This window comes from Suillus bovinus (genome assembly GCF_016758785.1).
Source record: "Suillus bovinus strain UH-Sbo-P2 chromosome Unknown EDB93scaffold_51, whole genome shotgun sequence".
Classification (NCBI taxonomy): Eukaryota; Fungi; Basidiomycota; class Agaricomycetes; order Boletales; family Suillaceae; genus Suillus; species Suillus bovinus.
In genome coordinates, this window is record NW_024542107.1 from 214413 (window position 1) to 239173 (window position 24761).

The 24761-nt window shown below is 46.5% G+C and overlaps 6 protein-coding genes across 6 annotated transcripts; 3 read left to right on the plus strand and 3 right to left on the minus strand.

The window, feature by feature from the left end:
- Positions 1-1114: 1114 nt before the first annotated feature.
- EDB93DRAFT_1089916 (uncharacterized protein) lies at positions 1115-3948 on the plus strand (the record flags this gene model as incomplete). The annotated part of the gene is made up of 14 exons (XM_041446241.1): positions 1115-1264; positions 1386-1739; positions 1790-1810; positions 1864-1995; positions 2047-2241; positions 2289-2422; positions 2478-2647; positions 2703-2789; positions 2851-3127; positions 3191-3283; positions 3334-3413; positions 3471-3600; positions 3674-3815; positions 3871-3948. 14 exons carry the CDS (start codon positions 1115-1117, stop codon positions 3946-3948), a joined length of 2043 nt encoding a protein of 680 aa, XP_041305200.1.
- A 1474-nt stretch (positions 3949-5422) lies between these two features.
- On the plus strand, positions 5423-6672 carry EDB93DRAFT_1089913 (uncharacterized protein; the record flags this gene model as incomplete). The annotated part of the gene is made up of 6 exons (XM_041446240.1): positions 5423-5790; positions 5840-5874; positions 5927-5985; positions 6036-6223; positions 6282-6318; positions 6376-6672. 6 exons carry the CDS (start codon positions 5423-5425, stop codon positions 6670-6672), a joined length of 984 nt encoding a protein of 327 aa, XP_041305201.1.
- A 302-nt stretch (positions 6673-6974) lies between these two features.
- EDB93DRAFT_1105994 (ribonuclease H-like domain-containing protein) lies at positions 6975-9684 on the minus strand (the record flags this gene model as incomplete). The annotated part of the gene is made up of 5 exons (XM_041447565.1): positions 6975-7174; positions 7227-8410; positions 8465-8637; positions 8760-9216; positions 9278-9684. 5 exons carry the CDS (start codon positions 9682-9684, stop codon positions 6975-6977), a joined length of 2421 nt encoding a protein of 806 aa, XP_041305202.1.
- Positions 9685-13289: 3605 nt separating this feature from the next.
- On the minus strand, positions 13290-15428 carry EDB93DRAFT_1297823 (uncharacterized protein; the record flags this gene model as incomplete). The annotated part of the gene is made up of 14 exons (XM_041454636.1): positions 14947-15428; positions 14884-14893; positions 14810-14829; positions 14721-14753; positions 14491-14525; positions 14327-14335; positions 14247-14282; positions 14209-14210; positions 13973-14030; positions 13785-13867; positions 13689-13756; positions 13611-13636; positions 13418-13553; positions 13290-13376 (listed from the first exon to the last, which is right to left on the minus strand). The coding sequence occupies exons 1-14, from the start codon at positions 14998-15000 to the stop codon at positions 13290-13292; spliced, it is 657 nt and encodes a 218-aa protein (XP_041305203.1). The 5' UTR covers positions 15001-15428.
- Positions 15429-15830: 402 nt separating this feature from the next.
- EDB93DRAFT_1105996 (uncharacterized protein) lies at positions 15831-16462 on the plus strand (the record flags this gene model as incomplete). The annotated part of the gene is made up of 4 exons (XM_041447566.1): positions 15831-15902; positions 16020-16083; positions 16133-16182; positions 16232-16462. The coding sequence occupies 4 exons, from the start codon at positions 15831-15833 to the stop codon at positions 16460-16462; spliced, it is 417 nt and encodes a 138-aa protein (XP_041305204.1).
- A 3571-nt stretch (positions 16463-20033) lies between these two features.
- On the minus strand, positions 20034-21646 carry EDB93DRAFT_1252909 (uncharacterized protein; the record flags this gene model as incomplete). Its single annotated transcript, XM_041453356.1, has 5 exons — positions 20034-20677; positions 20731-20995; positions 21051-21271; positions 21337-21349; positions 21407-21646. 5 exons carry the CDS (start codon positions 21644-21646, stop codon positions 20034-20036), a joined length of 1383 nt encoding a protein of 460 aa, XP_041305205.1.
- Positions 21647-24761: the final 3115 nt, after the last annotated feature.

A 24761-nucleotide genomic window follows, 5' to 3' on the forward strand; every position in this document is an offset into this window, starting at 1 on the left:
CACAACAGACCAGGAATGTCCCGCGAGCATACCGGTCCTCAAGCACGATCTCAGTGACAGGGCCACAGGGAAGCAGCTTACGAACGGTTAGCGCAATTGTAGCACTGGCAGGTGTACTGAATACTCATGAGCCGACATCCGCGCGACCTGACAGTTTGACCGAACAGGCTAGAGCCGGCCGCATCCGCATCACCTCCATATAAGAATGGTGGGTACCAAAGGGCAGAAATCAACATGATGACGGTTATATACACTACCGTGACAGCGTGATCGATCAGCCATATGTATCAGGGTGCTCTACTGCGAAGTCGTTGACGAGGCATGTCTTGACGCGTCATGTGTTCTCAAAAATCACATCCATTGTTTCATTAAAATAATTATTCTACAGTCTTTGCGTTACTCGAGCGAACGACCGCTGGCGAGGAACTCAAAACGCGTCCCTCGTAAGTTCATGTGGCTATGTATTAATTTTTTGGCTTATCTAAAGTTGAACTCTTCGTAAACGGTTATCAGGTCTGCAAAGTTCTGATCACTCGAGACTCATTGGCAATCATTTGGTCGCGCAGGATAACAGCACGAGTATCTATTAGAACGTACACTTTGATATTTATATTGTTTTAGGGTCTAGGCACTTTACGTAGTCATAATTAGCGCCATTTGAATGGATTGCTATTAGTACTACGTGGACAGTGGACCACTGTTTACAACTGCCAAAGCATAATTTGATTGGGTACTCAAGTTCATTTACATGATTGTCCGTGCAAGCTCTGCGTCCTCCAGGTCTACTCGTCTTTTGTCACATCCCAGACTCCACGCACTACCCAACGCAGAATCATCGCGCTTTTGGCAATTTCCACATAATTCCGCTGGATATAGTACTGGGTCGGTCACGCACGCCAGCGGAAGTACTAACAGGTCATATATTCAGATAGATAACCCCAATCAAGCCCTTAAGTACCCCACACGGACACAGCCTCCATCCTTGACATCCATTGCCTTCCGACAGAGACCCCCGCGAACCCAGTATTCACGATCAAAGACCTCAAGACCGTTCTCTAGCAGCCCACACGCAAATTCTAGCTTTGCGTTCTCGCTATTAGAAAGTGATCCTATCATGGCTTCGTTGATTCCGCCACAAGCTCCTCCTAGATGGAATCATACCCCAGAAGAAGTGCTCAGTATCACCAAGCAGGCACTTGCGCAGAATAAGGCGGTCAGCGACAGAGTCGCTGCTATCCCGGAGGCAGAATGCAATTTCGATACCGTACGTGACCTGTCTTGTGCGGCATCATCAGTCTGATCATCTCTCGTTCTACTTGCAGGTTTTTGTGAGTGATGTTTCCGATCCGTTGTCATCGCATTCTCAGACAAGCATTCGACTTTAGTTACCGCTTGCTAATGCAGAGGCAGAAGCCCTCATCATTTGCGAGCCTCTCGGATTTTACCAGAGTGTCTCCACCTCCCAAGAACTCCGAGATGCTTCGAACGCAGCGGAAGTTCTCCAGCGGGACTTTGATGTCGAGGAGTCCATGCGTCTTGACATATTCAAAGCAAAGACCGCTGCAGAGAACAATTTGCGCAAATCAGGTGAATGGGAGAAGCTGAGCGACGAGCAACGTAGGCTTGTGGAGAAGATGGTGTTGGATGGCAAGAGAGCTGGTCTTGCACTCCCTGAAAAGGAGCGCGAGGTGCTGATGAAGTTGAAGAAGGATCTCTCGCAAGCTTGCTTGGATTTCAGCGTATGGATGGTTTATTCAGTGTTTAGGTGTTATGCTAATAGAGTTTACAGAAAAACTTCAATGAAGAGGATGTAAGATGGCTCGTTTGTCTTGATTTGTGGCAATGATCACTCAACGTACATAGGGTACCATCTCGTTCACACTCGAAGAGTTGGATGGAGTCCCGAGCGATGTCATCTCGGGTTACGATAAGCGCACTGAGGGCTCGAAGGAAGTCTATAATGTCACTTTCAAGACACCAGATATCTTCCCAATCGTATGTGGCATCATGAAGAGCTTCTGTTGATTTACCCAAGTAATATTTCAGTTCAAATTCGCGCATAATCCAGCCACGCGACGCAGTGCTCAAGAAGGATACGAAGACCGACTCAAACAAAATGTGCCTTTACTTGAGAAGGCGCTTGACATCCGTCGGCGCATCGCTGCGATGCTTGGCTATGACACATGGGCAGACTACATCACGGAAGTGAAGATGGTCAAGTCTGGAAAGAACGCGGAGAAGGTGAGTGATTGTCAAGCTCTTGTCAAACTGACATATATGCTCCCTAGTTCCTAGACGACCTCGAGGCGAAGCTGCGCCCTGTCGGAGAAAAAGAGCGCGATATCCTCCTTCAACTCAAGAAAGAGGATCACGAGAAGCGTGGACTTCCATTCGATGGCGAGTTTTATATCTGGGACTACAGGTAAATCACCACGTTCATCAATGCTATAGGATCTCGCTCATATGTATCATGACAGGTACTATGACCGTGTCTATATCGAGAAGACGCTCAACCTCGACGAATCTCTCGTGAAGGAATATTTCCCGGTCGCCGTCGTCGTTCCCGCGATCTTGAACATATATCAGGATCTGCTCGGAGTTAAGTTCATTGAAATCAAGGACGACAACAAAGATGTCTGGCATCCAGGTGCGTGGTATATGCCGCATCAGATAAATTTCAGATGTCTACATTATCGATTTAGAAGTTCAACAGTTCGCTGTGTGGGAGAAGGACGCCAAAGATGAATCTGCGTTTGTCGGATATTGCTACTTAGATTTGTTTCCCCGCGGTAAGAACGCGAAGCTTCATTTCGTATTTGTATTTTCATTTAAACCTGTTCTATTTGCCAGTTGCAAAGTACTCTCACGCAGCTGTATGGGGCCTTCTCCCGGGCTATGAACTACCATCGGGCAAACGCCACTATCCGCTGACGGCAATGGTAGCGAATCTCGCAAAGCCAACTCCCGAGCTGCCCGCTCTAATGCGACATGACGACGTAACAACGTTCTTCCATGAGATGGGTCATGTGTTCCATGGATTACTGAGTCGGACGAGGTACGCGCGATTCCATGGTACATCGGTGGCAAGAGATTTTGTTGAGGCACCGTCGCAAATGCTCGAAAATTGGTACGTGTTTTGGAAAAACTCCGAAAGAATGTACCATCAGAAAGGTGCTGACGGCATGAACAGGTGTTGGGAGCCTAAAGTGCTCGAAAAAATGTCTAGCCACTACAAGACACAGGAACCGCTGTCGCCGGAACTGATAGATAAGATGATAAGGAGGTGCGTTTCATTTTGAAGTTTTCGAGAATGAATTATGATGAGTGTCATAGCCGCTACGTAAACGTTGGGTTATTCTACCTTCGGCAACTATTCTTTGCCAAGTTTGATTTGAAAGTGCACGTGGACAAAAGTGGGGTGCATGTATTATTATTATCGCGGACTGCGGGACTCACGAGGTATTGTACAGAAGCGGCAGATTATACCAAACTCTGGAATGACCTGCGTGAATCGATCTCACTCGTAAAAGGGGGCAAAGCTAAGCCAGGACAAGGCACTTTTGGACATATCGTGGGTGGCTATGATGCAGGGTACTACGGGTGAGTCATGCGATCGTCGTACTCTGATGGGCCACCGATTGAATTTGACACTTCGGGGGAATGTGATATCCAGGTACACGTATTCTCTCGTGTTTGCTGCGGACATGTATGCGACAGTTTTCAAGAAAGATCCATTGAATCCTGCTTTGGGTAAGCGTTACAGGGATAAGATCCTCCTGGTGGGAGGTAGTCGCGATGAAACGGATTCCCTTGAGGTGGCGTCGCATTTTGGCAAATCTGGGGATAGTAGCTCACGTGATGGAATTCTAGGATTTCCTGGGTCGATCGCCGAACTCGGATGCGTTCTTGGAGGAAATTTTTGGGAAAGTTGCCAACGCGAGCCTGTAAGAAGTGTGTCAAGGCAATGAGAATCTGTGGGATCCTCACGACGGATACATTAAGTAGTTATGTTATCACAGAGAGGTCCTCGCAACGCAGACAATAAGTACTACGTAGTCGTGACATGGTACCACAAAGAGGGGAGACCACGTGCGTAAGGCTTACTGTTTTAGGTATCCCCCTTGCACTGCCCACCGGCGAGTGATAGCGAACAATAAGTGACAACCATTACGGCGACCAACGCGGAATTATCTTGTCGCAGACATTCCAGAAATCCAAGGTCATAGTTTATCTGTGGTTTAACGTGATATTTAGGCTCTAGACGAGGCTAGAGCAGGAACAAGGATGAACGGGGGAAAAGAAGCAAAGGTGAGTAAACGGGCTGTCCGCCAAGAAGCTGTAAGGCTCTTGTGTCCATTTCACCCTAACGAACCCTTCGCCTTTTCCAGCCATCAGTTTCAAACGACGTAGCCACCAATTTCAGAAAGCTCCTTGCAGCTCAGGTAAGCGGTGCCATCCTTTGTTTGATTCAAACCATTTCCATCTCTGCTCCTGCGTCTTGATTGTCATGATGTCTGCCGCTGCTGAGCCCGGCGTGCGTCCAAAACGCCGTACCTGGCGAACGTGGTACGGTCCGCAGAAGGACGCTGCCAAGGAAGTGCCCAGACCAACTCTTCATTTGGACACAGGGTTGGCACCCCCCAGGGAGGAGTGCGAGCAGACCTCCCATTCTGCAGACCCAGGCGCAGGTGCATCGTCCTGCGAGACGAGCTTAAAGACCTCGCGGCCCAGCACACCAAGACGCAACTCTATTTCTTCTTTATCTCGTTTACTTCCCTTGCATCCTTCTCCTCACTCCTCTGTTTCTCATCTACAGCAATATGAACAAACTTCGTCACAGAACCAGAACTGCGCATCGTCTTCCAATACTACATCGCCTCCTTTGGCATCTACCATGAAGACACCTGAATTGACCTCTCGCACTCCCGGATCCTTTGGGAAGATATCTTTCAACTCCATGATGGGAGGCCTTTCTGCGCTTTCTTTGTCTCGTACGACGACGAATGAAGATAAAGACAAGGAAACTCGCGGACGCAAACGCCCTCGCTCCTCGTCTTTTGTACTTCCGTCTCATACAAAAGACAAGGACAAGGACAAGGATACATCATCAGTAGCTTCCAAGGAGTCCTTTCGTGCTCGTTCATCGTCTCCCTTCAATCTACGCCGTTTCCGTTCCCGCGATCGTGATGCATCTCCCGCTCCTCTTCCCCTCGAGGAATCGGACTGTGACTCCGTCATTTCACGACGCTCACTTGCTGTCCGACCTCGCAATGCTTTCACAGAGGATCTGGATTCAGGTTCAGAGTACGCTGGAGAAGAAACAGAAGATGAAGAGGAAGATTGGAGCGATGATGCCGCGGGCATGTTTGATTTCGTCACGGAGAGGAACACGGAGCAGAATGCTCTTATTGCTGCTCATGAGATGCAAATGGGAGAGCTGGACCCTGATGATGTCACTATGGATCCCGACCCATTGGGTGAGGGCGTCAACGTCGTGGTGCCACCCGAACCCTATTTTCCTTCTACTCTGAACCGGTCGAGCTACACCTCAATCAAAGGCAAGCGTGGGGGGCCGAAGCGAAAGAAATCCCGGCATCATGAAACTCTTCCTTTGAAGACTGCTCGTCCATTATTCCAACGTGATAGGTGCACGATCACCATGACTCAAGGCAATCCAGAGGCATCAGGAAGACGGAGGCGGATGTACATTGTTGCCAGTGACCTCAGTGAGGAAAGTCGTTATGCTGTTGAATGGGGTATCGGCACAGTGATTCGAGACGGCGATCATCTGTAAGTGCTCTCACTCTTGTCTTGATGCACTGTTAAATTTATGGTACAGGCTCATCGTTACGGTTGTCGAAAACGAGGCTAAAGGTAATGACATTTTGACACGTGCTCGCACTTTGTTTTGATTTACATGCTGCAGTTGACCCGCAGATCCCCAACCAAGCAGACCGCGCCACTAGACTTCGTTCTCAACAGGAAGTAAGATAGCCCTCGTATTAATTTTATTGCAAACTCACGCCTGCGCATAGCGTCAAGGCCTTGCATACATCCTCGTCCGTCAAGCAACGTCGCTCTTACAACGCACGCACTTGAATGTGACAGTCTCCTGCCAAGCATGGCACTCGAAAAACTCGCGCCACATGCTCCTCGATATTGTTGATTACAACGAACCCACGATGTTGATTGTGGGGTCACGAGGCTTGGGTCAGATCAAGGGGTAAGTGCGCACTATGGTCTCATCACGCCATTAAATCAATGTGTGACTCTCTCCATAGCATTCTCTTGGGCTCAACATCACACTATCTCATTCAAGTTAGTCTTATCACTGCTTTATGGTTTTGTTACTCTGACACTTTATCTGATCATCAGCGGTGCTCCGTCCCGGTGATGGTCGCCCGCCGGCGGCTCAAGCGGCCCCCGAAGCGCTCCGCTCATCTCGCCAAGAACCGCATGCACGTGCCCCTCGCGGAGGCCGGGATTGATAGAGTCGCCCCAAAGGTTGACCAGGACGTCGCTGTCATGCGGGATGAGATGCAGCGTGATGATGATCGGCGAAGTAAGGAAGAGGAGAGAGTTATTGACGAAGATGGGGAGGAGGCTGGGGAGGAAGGCGAAGGAGACGGGGCAGAGGGCGAGGGGTACTTGGGCACTAAGGTTGCGGGTTAACGAAACGCGAGCTTAAAGCTCGTTGATTTCGCTGTGCGTTGATTCCTCTGGGTCTGACATTGTGTTTTTTTTTCCTTTCTTTTTTTTCACTTCAGATGCATCCAGTTACATGAGTGGTTGTTGATACCTCAGGTCTGAATGATGGGATGAGTACCACAGCTTGGTCATGTATGATAGCCACATAGACAAATATTTTTACGAGGTCGTTACATTGAAGCACTGTCAATCAAGTAGCTACATTTTGTCCGTATGATCACACGTGGTGGCACCGTATTACGTAAATAGAGCGGTTAACTGCGTGTCTAAACCTTCCGACCCACCAGCACGGTTCGGAAACGGATCGGGCACTGGTCCCATAGTCCAGTGGGTTTAGGGCTCTGTCTTCTAAAGGTAGTGTAGGGGGCAGAAGTATTTTGGGGCGAGTTCTGCCAAAAAAACGGCAGAACGGCAATTGGCAGAATGGCAAAAGTCGGCAGAATTGTTTTGAGGGTTTCTGCGTGTTCTAGTAAGATAACAGCAAAAAAATTATCTAAGCTATTGCATGGATGCTACACCCTCTGATGTCAACAGCGCATTGATGTTCCAGCCTGCCTCCGTGCCTTGTGACCCACAGTCAACCACATCAATCTCTTCGACAAACCCTGCAGGTGTAATTCCTTTATCGACTTTCTCCAGCTCATCCCAATCAATAATATCTCCCCCAAAAATATCTGGGACTTCGCCAGTACCTTCTTGCAAGCCTCGTGACTCCAGCATCTCGTTTTCAAATCTGTCAAATTCTTTGAGCAGCTCCTCATCTGTGATTGACTCAGGACCTGCAAGAAATTCGTCGTCTGAGTTGCGAGAGGCACCAGCGAGTGGTGGCACCCATGCAAACGACCTTTGAAGTTCGTCTGCCAAGGCTGTGTCGAGTCCATGCTCTGGCCGAGTGTGCATATGGGCGTGTTTGCGACGTGCTGGCTTGCCAGCTTCGTGATCCACCTTGTGCAAGAAATTTGCGTAGCTTGCCCGGAGTTTGCTCAGAGACTCGAAAGTCTGAACTGATAGGTTGCAGCGCTTCACAGATTGTACCCCACCCAGACCCGAGAAATAACGCTCGACGTCAGCAGCATGAGGTACAATTGAGTGGATTATGATCGCGAATGCCTTCAATGGACAGCGTTTGGCACTGATGGGGAGGGTTTCCCACCAATCGAGTGCGTCGGCCTGCCCTCCCGAAAATACTCCGGAGCATTTGTGATAATCCTTTAAGTCAGCAACGAGCATTTTTGCAAGCTGTTCGCTCCATCGCCACTGTTTAGCAATGTCGAGAGCTACCTCCACCATAAATTTGAACGAACGTCCGTTTACGGCTTGCAAAATTGCGAGTTTTCGGCACATTGGGTGTAAGAATAGCGCGAGACTGTGAGTTTTTGTGTTCATTGCAAAAAAACGCCGGTTGAAGACAGCCTTTGCGTGTTGCCAGAAGTGAACATTATCTCCTTCTTCGATTGGCAACTGAGAGATTGTCTTTGCAAGCCGAATTAGCCCAAGCATGCAGGAAGCGAGTGATGAATCGCGGGACTCCTCATCTCCGATAAGGTCAACAATTGGCTTCATAACCTTGATCCCTTGTTCAATGGCAGGCCAAAACTCTGCGTCGCGGAGGACAATGGTGACAATATCTGGGGCAACAGGTGAGAGGCCTCCGATCTTCTTCTGTGCGTCTTTCCGCAGACATAAATGGGAAAGTGATTGTCTATAGTTCATTTAATTCTTTTCTCTAACTGATAGTAGTCATATTTTTTCGCACCTATGATCACGGACACTCATTGACTGGAGAACAAGTGCATACCAACGAGACTCGCAGTTTTTCTTCAATCCACGGTTGATGCCATCCTTTTTCGCCTGTTCTTTCAACTGACCACCCCAGTAGTGGGACCCATTGAAGAATGTCACTACCCAAGTAGCTTTTGTCACATGCCACTTCATAAACGGGTGTGCACAAATTTCTCCGATGATTGTATTGAGGCCGTGGAGAAAGCACGGGAAGGTCTAGACTCGTCATTTCATTGGAATACTTTGACTAAAGGGGGGAAAGATCTTACGAGAACCCAGTAAAATTTCTCTTGGAACTTCTGTCGGAATGCTCTCATCACAGTGGGATTGTCAGTTGTTGCCGCGATTATGTTACGTCCATCTCCGATCTCCATTCTTTCCAAAGCTTTCACTGAGACATCAAGGAGTTTGTCTGCAGAACCTCGGTGCCCCGTCATATCCTCAAGGTTCAACACGACTGGAGGCTGATTGACTTCAGCAGCCAACGACCCATACAAGCTTCGTCTTATTTTATCCTCCCACCCATCAAGCAAATATGTAAGCTTTTTACGTTCCTTGAGATGTGCAATGTCCTCGATTTGGACACGCGCAACTTCGCTATCCATAATTGAATGTGACAGCACATAATGTGATGGTGCTTGATACGAGGGCCGAATTTCATCAAGGAAGTTACGGAAAAACCAGTTCTCCGCAACCAAGAAAGGTATATTAGCGTGAACAATGAATCTGTGGGTTTAATATTCACGCAGTCAGTACACAGTCAATGATTTGTGACACTTGAACTCACCGAAACAATTTGAAATTTGCACGTGTTGCTTGCTCTGGAGTGACTGGAAGATCCATGAATCCGAAGAGGTTCTTCTGTTTCTGTGGAGCTTTAGCTGTGTCTCCTGAAGTTGATGGGAATGAAGAAGAATCTGTATCCACGATAGGTGGGAGTAGTAGTGTTTGATTTCCATTTTTTGTAGCGAGATAGTTGCGGACTTCTGTGTGAGCATGATCTGGAGCCGTAGGGCAAATATTCCGGTCAAGAATATGCTTGAGATGTTTGTCGTCGCAACCTTCTATAGACGTCAAACAGTAGTTGCATTTGTAAAAATAACGGTTGGATGAATTTTGGACTTTTTGATCCTGGATAAAGTGGTTAGTGATGATTTTTCGAGTAGGGCGGCCTGTAGACTTTTTCGAGGACATATTGGCATGCACGGAGGCTCAGATACACTTATTCGAAGTCAAACATATTCTATTTGATGATAGTACAAATAAGATTCACATTGACTTCTGCCGACTTCTGCCCAATGCCCTCGACCTACTGCCGGCAATTGCTGCTTGGCAATTGCCATTGGCAGAATGGCAGACTTCTGCCAACAACACTATCTAAAGGTCTTGGATATGAAGATTCCATCTTCCCCTACTAGCTTCCCCCAATGGTTCACAAAGCCTGGATCACAATGGAGGTGATCGAGATGCCACATGGGGTAAGCAGTGACCTCATATGCGCATCTCCCTCAAGTTCAGCTACAGACAATGGGAGCATAGAGGAGAAAGTTGTACGAGCAGAGGCTATATCTGAGCTAGGTATCTCTAGGTATTCATTGTTTGGAGAGTTTGTCATAATAGAGAGGAAGGTGGGATAGCTTGTCAGGACCAATGGTACAGAGAGTAACGAGGGTGGGGTTGCAGCTGGGTTTTTAGTATTGGATAGTGTAGTGCTTTGATACATTCGCTTATGGGATAGAAGACTTGTAAGTTTAACATTAGAGCGGCATGGGTGCCAAAAATATCATTGAAGCTTGAAGTTGTAGCAGACTGCAACAGCAGCATTTTATGTGAGGTTTATCTCATGCAACTTTTGATCAATTTGGTGAACAGGTGCTCCGTTGATGTCATCAAGCGATATAGATTCATGACTGCAAGATCAATATTATGGATGTTCTGAGTCTGGGGTAAATTTGCTACAGTTGGACATTCTGCCGGATTCTGCCATCTGTCAGGCAGAACTGGCTGGTAGAATGTTCCGCCCACAAAATTCCGTGATCAACCTGCTAATGGTATATGCTGATTGCAATAAGGGAGCAGCAAATGGTATGAGATATCGACTGAGTACAACTCGGAAGTATCAACAGGACTGAGCGCTGAGCTTCAACCCTTGTGTTATGATGCGAGTGACATGTAAGTATATACTGAGGAAGGAACCAAAAATGATCACATACTATTATCTGACAGCAATAACAATTCTGCCAGATCGATCAGGACTGTGCCGATAATACTATGCAGGGTATAAAAGCCGGTCGTCGAGATATTATTTGAGAATCCCCTCAGAAGATTCCATATCACCTCGTGAAGAGTGCGTTTATCCATCTTCGCTGTTGTTATTGTTTTGACAGCATCCATGTTTGTGGGTGCATGTTGGGTTGAAGGAAGTCAATGCCTAATAAAAAGCGATTGCTGCTATGACTTGAATTGTAGAGGTGTAAGCAGGGTTGCTGTATAACCAGGTTTAACCATGACTTACCTGCACGCCTTAGGATCATCCGAGAAAGACGTGCCGCTCGTGAAGATTGGGCTGGCAGCCCAAGAAGTATGCCACGACAGTGAGACATGCTTCTGCTTTCGTTTTGGTATCCTAGTTGACAGTGCGATACCCAGTTCGGAGCCAATCGATATAATTGTTTTTGAGTAAATTTTCATACTGCTCGACGATGTGCATGTTTGAATGTATGTGAAAATGATAGCCATACCTAATCTTGCTCGTGGTTCACTAAGCTTGTGTTCGAGACACTGTCAAAGCGCAATGCTGTTGGCGATTGATATTGGGTGCCTATACAAAGATGTCACGGTGACGCACTGCGCAGGTTAAATTTGTTCATCTAATGTTGACCTCCAAGTTTAGCTCGTGGATCTCTCACTTGATCGAACGAACGAGACGGCGATCGCGATTCGTGACAGACGTGTTATTTTCTGGTGTGCAGTAAAAGCCCAAGTTCATACGGCGGGCCATCAGAAAACCTGTGAACAAATGGGACTGGTCTCTGAATCAATACATTAATGTTTAGCACCGCAACCACTTTCACATCATGGGCATCGTTTTGCATTGTCGAGGAAACACCCGTTTAGAAACACGTGAACGTCGTAGCCAAACTAGAGACCTGCGAACTTTTTCGGCTGAATTGACATACACAAGCACAGGTGGTGCATGAAGTCAAGTATGGACCCGGCTTGAGACGGCCAACGAAATCGATGAGCTGGTCAATAGTATCATGAGGCAGTAAGCACAACGTCGCAGGGTGCACTATCAAATGCCAGGTCCGTGAAGCAGGCCAGATTCTGGATTTGAATGGTGGACGGACGGTGTCAAAGCTAGAATAGTCCATGTAATGCAAAATGATTAAAAAAGACGTGGTCCAATAAAAATCTCGCCGTTTCAAAATCTGCATCGTTCTGTCGCAGCCGCCAAGACTGTTTCGAACGAGTCAACTTCACTGCTTCTCGTTGCTGTAAGTTTGGTCGAAACCGGCACAAATTGAATTGAAGCGCTTATTACTCACTTCCGTATTGCATGAGCATTGCATCTTTTCTGAACTATTTGCTTCCCGGTGTTGGAAATACCTGAGGTAGTCCAAATGTAAGTATGAATCTATAGTGCAAAAAGAAAACGGAGACGCGTACCTCAGTGTTGGGAATTAACGACTGAGGTACACGAGGAAAGTACTTATGTTAGAATGAAAAACTTCGGAGATTGAATGCAAAGTGGCGAGGTTGCGCCCAATGTCTATGTTAATCTGCCCCAATGGGCACCAAAACTTGAATCTCCCAACGCGAATCTTCCAAAATGCGATCCTCCAACATATCGCATGATACACCGGACTGCCTGTCTGCTGGTTGATCAATGATAACCCTCTCCTACTATGCAATGGCGTCCCCTCTGTCCAAGATTTGTGGAACGTATCTTATATATTTTCCAGGTTCTACACAGCAAACACCTCGGCTTCACTCCGGCGGCCTGTAACTCGATGGTTCAATGGGTGATACTACCGACTGATCAGTGATGGGGATGGGCAGCCTGGCTTGTGGTGTCGTGATAGGATGGTGCAGAACCAAACTGCAGATACCGGCTGTATCAACGCCCAGGGTGTTGATCATAGCAATATTGTACAGCAAACATAAGCGACCATTATGTCTCTGTCATTTAGCAATCACTTGTTACTGGTGGTCGGGAGCGCGGCTGTTATATGCGCTATGCACAGCGTACAGATTTGATTTCCAAATGTGAATGCACCCGCTCGTTTCAGTCGGAACTGCCTCAAAATCAAAACCGAACCGAGGTACAAGGTAAGCACATGATTTGATGGTAACACAGTCACTGAGATGGAGTGCCAGCAAGGCGCCTGCAACCACAGCATGCAAAATTGGCTCAAATAACAGGTCTCTTCATCTTCACCCGCATCTCTCCTTAATCGACCAAGGACATGCTACACGAATAGGCCGAGTCAAGCACGTCGACGAGACGGGGAGAAGCGCTACTGCACTCACCGATATATCGGACGAGCGCGAAGGACCCACCGCCCTATGGTGCACAGCACCGGCAGGATGCACTTTGGAAAGGTGAGAAGCTCCCTCGCGATACCCACTAGCTTATTTTTCCCACAAACCAACTTTCATTCTCCCGCAGCACAAAATCGAGACCTCATAGCGCTGTTTTATTCACCTTTGAGTTCGTACAGAGTCGTCAGATTCCTGCGTGTCTCGCTCAAGGTAACATCAGCAGGACGGATTGTGTTACAGAGTGTTACAGGGTGCTACAAAGCACTCTGTAGCAAATTATGTTTCCCTGATGTATCCTTAGAGCGGATACGGGTTTTTGCCAGGTAAAGGTACGGGTCCGCCTGCATTGCACACATAACGTTGATTAAACACCATATATCACCGTCGAAAGTTGGCCTCCTCCAAACTGTATCTCAGATACGTCGGACAGTGTTGTATGAGTCTGCGATCGTCCTTCACTCGCTCGTAGGTTGAAAAGAATCCTAGATGCTAGAACACTGTGGATGACGACTTGCGGACTGGTGATGTGATACATGATAAGTTGATGATACGATCGCCCAAGTCAATCTACTCACGAGTCTGTGATCGAAACCCATGTGATCTGTAATAAACGATAAGCGCACGGATAGTTGGTCAGGTGTACTGCAACGCACCGGAGGAACTATGGTCAAGACTATACTGAACGAAGACACGACTTCATAGTAGGAAGTCAGCACGCGAGCTAGTTTGGGCGAAAGTAATCATCTTACTCATAATGCACATCATATATTTCGCTGAGTCGTTAAAAAACGTTCTTTGGAGTTGTCCGACGGCATTGTTGTACTTTCTGAATCTGATGTACAACATCAAGCAGAGGAGGACTGATTCATGCATGAGTACGATTTTTTTTGAAAGACAAGATGCCTGACCCAGTTCATAGAGTAACAGAGCGGCGTACTCGAAGACGTTATTCCTGCCGCCCAGGAAAAGACAGTCGCCCGGATCCGCTGTCCACACTGCATGAGTGATTGTCATGAAAATCGAAGATTGCATCACAAACATATATTAATTGGGGTCGTGTTTTTGGAATTAAAGACCAGGGGAGTATCCGATATGATATAAGAGACAACAAAACAAATCTGGTAGTGGTTCAGCATCGAGGCTTTTATGATGAAAGGTGAACGAAAAACGTACGACTGGAAACACCAAGAGGAATGTCAGCAGACGCTTACTGTTCCAGGAAGCATAAATCCTCGTTATTAACAAGCCTAGAAAATATCAATATCAGGATCTCATTTAAAACATGACATACCTTCTGCGGCTAGAATGCAGATGATGTGCAAGACTACATAAGGACTGGGTGAGAAAAGTAATGTATCGTGGGCTGTGCACGCTAACCGTTGGACGCTTGTCCGGATCTAACACACTGCAGGGTTGCTATGGATATCAGGGTGTTGAAAGGGTGTAATCACTCACACTTTCACCAGGATAGTATTGTGTTCGAAGCGCACCTATCCATCAGACATAAGGAATTGTCGAGTTGGAAACATGTGTAGCTCACCGGTGAATGTCATCCCAATGGCGAAAAATGGTAAGTATCGTGATACAGTGAATATAAATCGCAAAAAAGTCCATCTTCGGTGCCAGACCCACTGTGACTTTGGGACAGTCCTTGAATAATTCGCTAATCAGCGCAATCCACGCACCTCTACCTCTAGGGTAATGAAATAGTCAAAAATCTAAGTAAGGACATCAGCATCTCATGCCCCCGAGTTCAGTTTGCAAATGCACTCACTAAAACAGCAAACATCCCGACTGGAGATTTCAATTAGCCACTGTATTCGTTCAAGTGTCAAATAAGATCTGTACCATTGACATACTGGGCGGATTAAGAGTCAATCAGAGTTGTTTAGGGCTCAACTTGTCGCGCACCTTGGATGCCTGAAGGCCAGCGTCGACGTACAAAGCAGTAGGTTGACTCATCATGTATCAAGTTTGTGGAAAACAGATCGACGCTTCTCGTTGTACGTTACGAGTACTCAAATCCATCATTTAAGCACCCACAGCTGACTGCTGTGTTGCAACACGGGTGGACACCCGGATCATCGATCAAGGGGCGATCGTGACATGAGTGACAAGGCTGTGTGATTGAGTCTGACCAACAATCATGGATTATGCGCTACTATGAGACGCCACCGTACTGCCTTCAGTGGCCTACCTGCAACTTGCGAGCAAACAAGGTAGACCTAGTCTTGAATTCAAAAACCGTATTCTGTGGGAAGGGTAGTGGGAATACATGCTCACTACTTCATATTAGTGGATTTTTACCTGGCCTCCTGCCAACAAGTAACAAATATTGCAGCATACCGCGACGGGAGTATTTTGAGTAGGTTTCATTGTAACGTCAACGCCGCTCTATCATGATGTCACTGCAGTGTTCAATAATCTCGCTGTTTCAAAATCTGCATCGTTATGGTGCCGTCAGTATGGCTGCCATAGTACCTGTCACTAGTCGTTTCGAACGAGTCAACCTCACTGCTTCTCTTTGCTGTGAGTTTAGTCGTGGCTGGCATAGTGATGCGGAGGTTCGGTTCTGAACCGCGGTTCGAACCGGACCTTTCGTGGACTGGACCACGGTCCAGTTCAACGTTCAGAGTATAGGCTGAACTGGACCGATGGTCCAGTCCAGCGTTCAGCATTGCTTGAACGCGTTGAACGCGTCCGAACGCGTCCGAACCTTTTTGAACTGCTTCCATTTTAGGCTACTCACACATACGAGATGACATCACCCACACACGCAATACACTGAACATGACATGATTACTCGCGACTTTTTCGCTTGGAATCCGATTCACAAGGACCATGCCACACTGGCAAGGTCCGTGAAGGTTTGTTTGCCTACCACTAACCCAAACATTACAAAGGAAGAACCTGATAAGGTATGGAGACTTTGGTTAATTTGGTTTAGTGCTAATGTATTTGTTAACGGGTCGTTTTTTTTCTAGGGTAGCTACATGAATTGTTTGGCACTCATGAACTCAATGGAAGTTAAAATGGATCAAATTCAAGGTAAGCTCAACTCTCTTCAAGCTTTCCCCCTCACAACATGGCTGACCAGTGTGGTCTGGGTGCAGATGGAACTCTCCTCGACGCCAGTCAAATCTGATGGTACAACGATCCCGGCAACAATACTCCACTGCCTGTGCTTCCTGCTCAGGCATGTCACTCGACTCGTATCCCACGCCCTGCACCCAAGCTTGTTGACCCCAACAACGCTGTCTTGCACAAACGCAAGGCTAGCAGGTCAGTGGTCACGAGTGAGGGCTCTGAGGAGGAAAGTGACTGTGAAGGAGACCAGAATAACGGGGTAACTACGGATGCAGCTACTGACATGGATCATGAGACAGATATCGACGGCATCACCCCCTCCAAGTCTGCTTCACAGTAGTGTACCAGTACTCCTTACTACTAGCTATAGTACAATCGAGTATATTTACAATGCGTTTGATGTTCGAACACTGAACCGGACGTGAACTGGACGCCATGAACGCGTTCATGGCGTCCGGTTCAGCATTCAGCAAAATGATTGAACCGGACATGAGGTCTGGTTCAGTGTTCGCAAAATTTGTTGCTGAACCGGACCAAACCGGACTTCCACAACACTAGGCTGGCACAAATTAGATCGGCTTACTCACCTCCGAGTCCGGATTGCATGACAATTTGATGACAATTGCATCTTTTCTGAACTGGTTGCTTCCCGTTGGAGTGGTAGAGAAATTCGTCCTCTCCTACCTGACATGTTCACCCAAACCGTTGTTAGCGTATGACATGTCTTCACCCCAGACATATCATATAAGTCTTTCCAACCCTCTGCAAACAAATTGAGCACTGATGGAAAGATACCAGTCTGACTCGGAGAAGGAATCACGCAAGCCTGTACATTAATATTATTTTATATTTTATACTATCATATAATCATAATCGTACACAATGTGATGAAATTTGGATTTTGTCAAAAACACTGTGTTGGCGAATACTAGTATGTACTATACCCTCACATGGTATCAATTCAACAACTCGATCATGGACAGCCCGGGATAGGTTCAACTTGCTCTCCTCAGTAACGCTTGCTACACCAACCTGACACTGACTTTATGCTGAGGCGTATTCTTGGGCGAGCGTCTCTATGGAAATGAACGTGAGGTAAGCCAATGAACCAATGAACCATGGGTAAACTGGAGAATTGTAGATTCTTGCCACCTTGGATTAAAAACCAACGTCAATCCTTGCACTCGTGATATTCAGACTGCCACTATTTTGTTATCGCTTTTTTGAAAGGAGATGTTTCATACATGGCCAAGATGCCCAATATTCGCGTTCGCCAGCGCATATATAATAGACCACTGTCGCCGTTGGAGTTCGCAATTCCCCCATCACCCAAAGGCTAAATGTTTCCAATGGTACCATTAATCTCTTGCAGCAGGATAAAACTCGCGTCGCTGCTTTTAAAGACCACTTCTTAAAGCACGGCGGCCATAGCACTCCTCTGGCCAACGTGGGTAATGAATACTTCATATCAGTCGCCAGCCCCGCTACAAAGTGTAGTTCAGGATCTCATCTGTTCACAAGTTTACTGACAGCCTGGAGGTCAACGTTAGACGGACAAATTCAACCTGCGCAGTGCGTCCCATTTTTGTATGGCCTCCCAATGTTAATCATCAACAGCAATGATTGCACTTTGACAGTGTCTTGAACTCAAGTTTAGTGGACCACAAGCAGGATTAGACACGGTCGATCATTTTCAGACAGATTCAGACATCCACATTAATATTGTCGAGCAGTATGAACATTTGTCCAAAAATAACTGCATCAATTAGCTCCGAACTAGGTATTGCACCATCAACTAGGATACCAAAACGAAAGCAGAAGCATGACTCACTGTCATGACATGCTGCTTGGGCTGCCGGCTCAATTTCCACCGTTCCATGGATAGCACTTCCTACCTCCAGGCTAAGGCGCGCAGGTGGTGAGTTATGGTTGAATTCTGGTTACACAGTAACCTGCGTATACTCACGCCATTAGTCCCACAAATCATGTCATCGCAGCATTCGCTTTTTGATACGCAAGATTTTCCTTGGGACTTGCATGCACCCACAAACATAGATGCTGTCAAAGCAATAACAACGGTGAGGTTGGATAAACACATTCTGTACGAGGTGATATGGAATCTTATGAAGGGGTTCTCAAATGATTTCCCTGAGGATGGGGAAACACTGTAGGTCGACGGTCAGCTTTTATACCCTGTATATCATTATTGAAACAGTTCTGATCGATTTGGCAGAATTGTTATTGCTGTCATATGGTATAAATTTAGTAGAACCTGCTGGCAACATCGACAAACCTCTTCTCCGTGACCACAGAACGCTTGCTCGGATCCTAGGGCTCTCATCCCCACCTGTTACACATCGCTTCATCATTTGAACCTGCACCGACCCTGCTGGCACAGCGACAAAGTGGAGAAGTCTTAGCGAGAGGAATATGAGTGGGAGACTACAGACGGAAAGTTGTCGCACCATAGGATATGATTATTTTTGGCTCCTTCTTCAGTATATACTTATATTGCTCGAAACCCAGACAGTCCGAATCTCTGCTACTCGCGGTCGATGGATGATTATGTCACTCGCATCATAACACGAAATCTGAAGCTCATTCCTGTTGATGCTTCTGATTTGTACTCGGTCGATATCTACCGTTTTTTCTCATTTGTTGCTCCCTTATTACAATTTGCATATATCATTAGCAGGTTGGTCACTTGAAATTGTGGGCGGAACATTCTCCCAGCTGGTTCTGCCAAACCACTTCTGCTTGGCAGATGGCAGAATCCACGTTTTGGCGGTAGATTCATCCGATTTTGGCGACCCTATTTTTTTTTTTTTTTTTCGCTTTATACACACCTCGTTCTCACATAATCCTCACCTAAATAGCTTGGTATTCCCACCCAGGTGCGACAAGCTAGTTAGCTAAGAATAGGTTAATGCCCTACACTGCCAGTATTTAGCTCACTAAATGCTCAATATCTAAACCTCGGATAAACAAAGCCGTCAGCGGCAGCTATTGACATCCGATTCTGCTGAGTCCAAAGATACCGAAGCCGGAGAGGAACGGGAGGAGGAGTAGAGGGTACGAGCGCAAGAAGTGTGCCGGGGATGGAAGGAACAGGGAGTACCTGTTGACGTTGGGACCGAAATGGTCCAAAGTAAATTTTTACCTTCAAAATAATTGAGAGCGCTTACCGTATAAATACTAGCGCCCAACCGTTGCGAGCGTCTCAGTTCTTTCTAGAGACTGAGACGTGAGTCTACACCTTTACCGTTATTGTTACATATAACTGACTTAGCGTAGTTGCTCTTACCTGTTAGGTACATGCTTCGTCAATATGAGTTCTTGCTAGAGACTGAGACTTGCTCTTACCTGTTAGATCCTTTCTATCCCGCTCTACCTCTAATCTCTAGAGCAGCCACCATATGTTTGGCCACCACAAACATACCATTCTAGGCAACTACGCTCACAGCTATCGTCGGTAGCATCCGAAACCTTCATGCTCATCGTCATCAATGATGAGCACCACATTCCTCTTAATTTATAACATATTTTTACAGAACTTTTTATTATAAGGAACCACATTTGCACATGATACTAGGTAATCGTCGGGTGTGCTCGCTGCATCTTTCTAGCCGCCAACACTGTCAGCATCATCCAAGCTCCCTTGTCCTCATTGTTTGCAACAATGTCCAGCATTTCTCGTATGTTTTCTTCTTTTTTCTTTCTGTCAATCACACTGAAAACACTGCACAGATGTTCTATAGCTACAACAACACGATTTCTGTGGAACTAACATCGCTCTCTCCACCACCATCTATCCCTCCATATCGCTATGTCACGGTTGAAGAAAGGGCCTCTGAATGGACTCGGCATTTGGCACAAGCATGGTGGAAGGGTTTGAAGGGGGCCCTGCAATCTCAGATGGCAGGCTCAGCTGATGGTGTCATGGCCATGGTTGAAGGGTTTGAAGGGGTATGGGTTGCAGTGGGGGACACAATGCTCGCATCATGGGAAGGAGCAGCTGTAAGTTGGGCCATCTTCTTCTTCCTTGGGCCATGGGGAATACCCTTGTCCTTCCTGGGAGCATGCAGTTTCTTCTGCACTGGAAGTGCAGCCCCCGAGCTAGTAGTAACTGTGTTGATAAGCTCAGCAGCCCTCCACTTCGTCCTGCGCTTAGGAGCCGCTTCAACAATTGCATTGATATCAGTCTCAGATAGTGCTGTATGATTGTTCCCTATCCCTCCTGCTCCCTCATCCTCATCTTGTTCATCAACATTAGGCATGTCTTCGGTTGTGCACCCATTTTGCTCTGCTAATGCGGCTTGGAAATGTTCATTTGACCACTGGTCGTACTTGGCATCCGTAAGTTTCTGAAAAGAGGCAGCACCGGTGTCAAAAGCATAGAATAAAACTTTGGGTTCATTGAGAGAGCTGATGTCACCCGGGCAACAGAACTTTGAGAGCGGCCAATTCTTCAAAATAATATGGTGCTTCATTGTAATATTGTTGTCGAAGTTGATGTAGTACATCCTCGATATCTTGATGGGCGCGGCTGTCTCCTCTGTAGTATTTTCGTTAGTAATGACACTAAATGTGAAAGCCTGTTCAACTCACGAAGTTTCTTGTGAATGAGTTCACCGGTCTTCTTCTTCCATTCAAGGACCTCCTGAACATGAGTTTTTGCCATACCCTGTACACCGGCGATGCTGAAACCTTCAAGACAAAGGGCTATATTGCCCACAGAAGTTCCAAGACAGGCATCAAAGAAGGCAGAAGTGTGTGATGTTTGAAATATGTGAGGTTGATTGAAATGCTCGACGTCTGAGCGAACTGCAAATAATAAAATCTCCATTCCTGTGCGGGCGTTTAATGCTGATAGCTGAGCTTTATCATTAGTGATGCAGGACTTTGTATTAAAATAAAATAAAACAAACCTTGCGATCAATTGAGTCGAGAGTCTTCCTACCATCTTGGAAGGCATTCAGAGGTACATTGTGAAGAGCCAAATCTTTCATTTCACATTGATCAGTGAGACTTTGCATGAGATCATCAGTAGCATCTGATCGTTCTTCCTTATTTATACATTTCCACTGAGCCGAAACCTCCGCTGCAATCACATGGACTTTTTCTTTGCTTAAGCCCTGTTTTTCACGTTCTATAATGCCACATAGTGAGCTATAACTAGTAAATGAACATTTGAACATCCTGCAAAAAACATACCCTTGTTGTGCTCCTTGAGTTTACCAGATAGAAAGGCATTCCAGCGGTTAACACTTCACTTCTGAGTGACGAGACATGACTTCTGCATAATTTCTTGATAGTAATAGTTAACACTGTGCTTGCCAAACTTTTCGTGAAGCATTTCAGCTTGATACTGAACAACCTCCCTAGCCTCCTTCAATGTGGTGCCATAGTCAATGTGATGCTGAGCATGTTTGGCTCTCAAGGCAGCCTTCTGCTCGGAGGACCATTTGATGTGCACTTTTTGCATTGCTGCAGTGTAGCGAGCTCCATTGTTATTTGAGGACATTGTTTTGCAAGTGTATAATGGACAGAGAAAAAAATGTTGCATCATACCATATCACACGTGATCCTAATATTCAAGGCACTAAGTAGTCACTGTCATCCATTCACTGACATTAATCAAAGCCTACTGAAAATATACCTGTAGTGGTACTAAGTAGTCACTGTTGTCCCTTGGCCGATGTTGATCAAAGCCCACAAAAAATATACCTCCATAACAGGCATACCATGAGATGATATAGCATTCACAAAGTCCATGCAAGTAGCAGTGGTGTCCAACATGTGTGCAATTAACAGGATGGCATGCACGGAGTATCCATGAGTTTGAAGATAGTGATCCGCAAGTTCCCTGAATGATGGGAGGGGTGTGTCATCAAACACAGGCTCAGAAACACTACCCTGAATACCTGAGATGCCTCATATATGCTGATAAACAGGTTGAATAGGTGGCTGATCGGATGGCAGAGCTTGGCTTTCGGCTTGGGGAACACGCCATACATGAGTAGCACCAAGAGTGGAACACAGATGATGAGGGGGCTGCATAGTTCCAGTCCATAGACAAAAGGAAGATTCTACTCACTGTAGAAAGCTGATCTCCGCTGGGCTCAGCAGAAATCGTACTACCTAGACAACAAATATTTAGGTAGATCTTAGCACTGTTACGACTTGGATGGTATCTGTTGGCGACGCTCAAACAGAGCTTGTGTCGTCAATGGTCGAGGACGTCCTTGGGCTAGCCCAAGGTTAGGGGTCTTACTTGGTGACGCGTCGGCAAGTAAGATTTGACGCCTATGTCCAAATCGGGTAGCTTATGTAACGCGGGTGCAAGACGATAAGCTATATCGGCCTAGGCTTACGACACCCGAAGGTTAATCATAAGGATCGTCGTTAATTAGAAGGACAGAAGTCCGACTAGTTAACAGGGGCTTTGCTCGTCGACAAAGTCGATGAGTAAAGTATCGAGACTATAGGCTTATCCGCGAGGAGCAGATAAGAAGATAGAATATAGACTGCTGGCTAGGCAGAAAGGATCACTCTGGTGAGAGTAGGAGGTCAAGAACCAAGTAGATTCAAGTTCGGGAATATGGTACATGGTAGCGAGTTTATATAGAGGACAGGAGACGTATTAGTGGGTGATAACTCGTACTACCGGGAGAGGCAATCAGTAAAGGGTATAACCATAACAGGAAGGCACGTTTGGTCGAGGTAGAACGTGCTAGATAAGAAGGTGAGTCAAAGATCGAAATAAGAGGTGAAACGCGCAGGGGCACGATCGTGCAGCTGCGGATCTAAGTATAAGTCGCATGTGCGACTGCGCACCGAGTCAGAGATCAAGAAAGGAAATAGGGCAAAGGGGATGCATCGTGCATCAGATCATAGGTTACCGTCCAGACTGGTAAGGGCAAGGGGACTGTCCACAGGATCAGTCAGGTGGTGGAACGGAGCATGGGTATGCTTCGTCAGCGAAAGGATCCGGCCAGATGTACTGGCTCTGCTGAAGCGACAGATAGAGAGCGAAAGGGAATGCGAGGATGACAAGGATGACAAGGGTAAGGTCGGGGTAAGGGTATGATGCGAGGGCTGATACGAGGAGGATTAGGAGAAAAATGGTAGGGGCCCAAGCGTCTAGATGTTCTTGTAACAAGCACAACCTATGCTGCTATACTTGCAGAGCAAGTGTGTTCGATCCTAAAGGGATTGCTAATTGGTATTAGTAGTAAAAATGTGTCAGTAATGTGAATAACAAAATGTCTGATGGTGCGAAACAATGTCCAAAGGTAATCTGATGATGTCCAAAGGTACTTATCCAATGTCCGAAGCCAAAGTGCGATGCCCGAGATTTCGGACTTTCGGACTTCACGATAATAGGTCGAAAACTTTATAACGAGTGTTGGATTGTGAGCGGTATGCGCGAGTATAACAAGTGACAGAGTATGACAGTGAATGAATGGAAATATTTTGCAATGCAACTAAGAACTACAAGAATATTCTGGGTGATCTGCAGAGTCGGGAAATAGCTCCTAACTACTGGATGATGATTGCTATGGGTCACTACAGAGTATTTAAGTAAGTATGTAGAAATTCGGAAAACTACAGGCGAAGATAGTAGCGATATATTTCGGGTCCGATATCCTATGTAATAAGACACGAGGTACTGCGGACATGTAATAACGCAGTCCGAATGTCAGAAAATGTGCACGGGAATAACTATGCACCTAGTGAGGCTAATTCAGATGGACAGGACACGGGATGGACAAGTGCGTGTGAAGTGCAATCAGCTGATGCGATATCCGAAGGTCCGATGCGCCGGATCCGATACGGAGTGGCTCGGACATGTGCAAAAGTGCATCGGACATGTGCGCATATGTTTCGGGTGTTGACGTGAGTATGGAAATACGTGGTTTTGAGCCCAACGCTGCAACCTTCGCTACATCATGCTTATAAGGCTGACATTGAGTTCGATAAGGGAATTGCGTGGCTCAAGGCGATGGGACTGTTCTTAGGATCTGACATGAGTTCGTAGTGGGGAAATCAACCAACGTTCAAAGTGAGTCTACAAGGCCGTATTTTATCTACAAAAGAGTAAGGGTCCTTGATTATTACGAATGTGAAGGTTCAGTGAGACGGAGAATGGTGGCGCTGAGCCTGACAGGGTAGGAATAACGGAAATGAGTAAGAGTATGTTAGTTTTTGAATGAAGGTAGTAATAGGGAGCTCGCCGTGCACAGGAATGACGAGAACCATTGGGTATTTGACTGCTTTTGGGGCGAAGGAATGAAAATAAGAGAGAATGACGAGAGATAGTTTGGTGATAAGTCCAGGGTATAGTTATGAACGAGGGTGAAAGACCAAGCTCATCGTTGAGCATAACGAGGAAGTGAAGGTAAGGAAAGAGAATGTGTCTGTGTGACTCGGACGCGAAGCGTGATGCTTGTTCGCGTCAGTGAGTCACACGGATGACGGAACGTAAGTCCTTGAACTTTATTATGAAGCCTTAGTCAGGGTGTAGAGGATATGGAATCCTTACATGCTAGTTACTTATCATAAGCACTACATATACATAGTAGCGATCAAAACACATACGACTTGGTAATTGCGCTTGAATCTGAACGAGTGGCGTC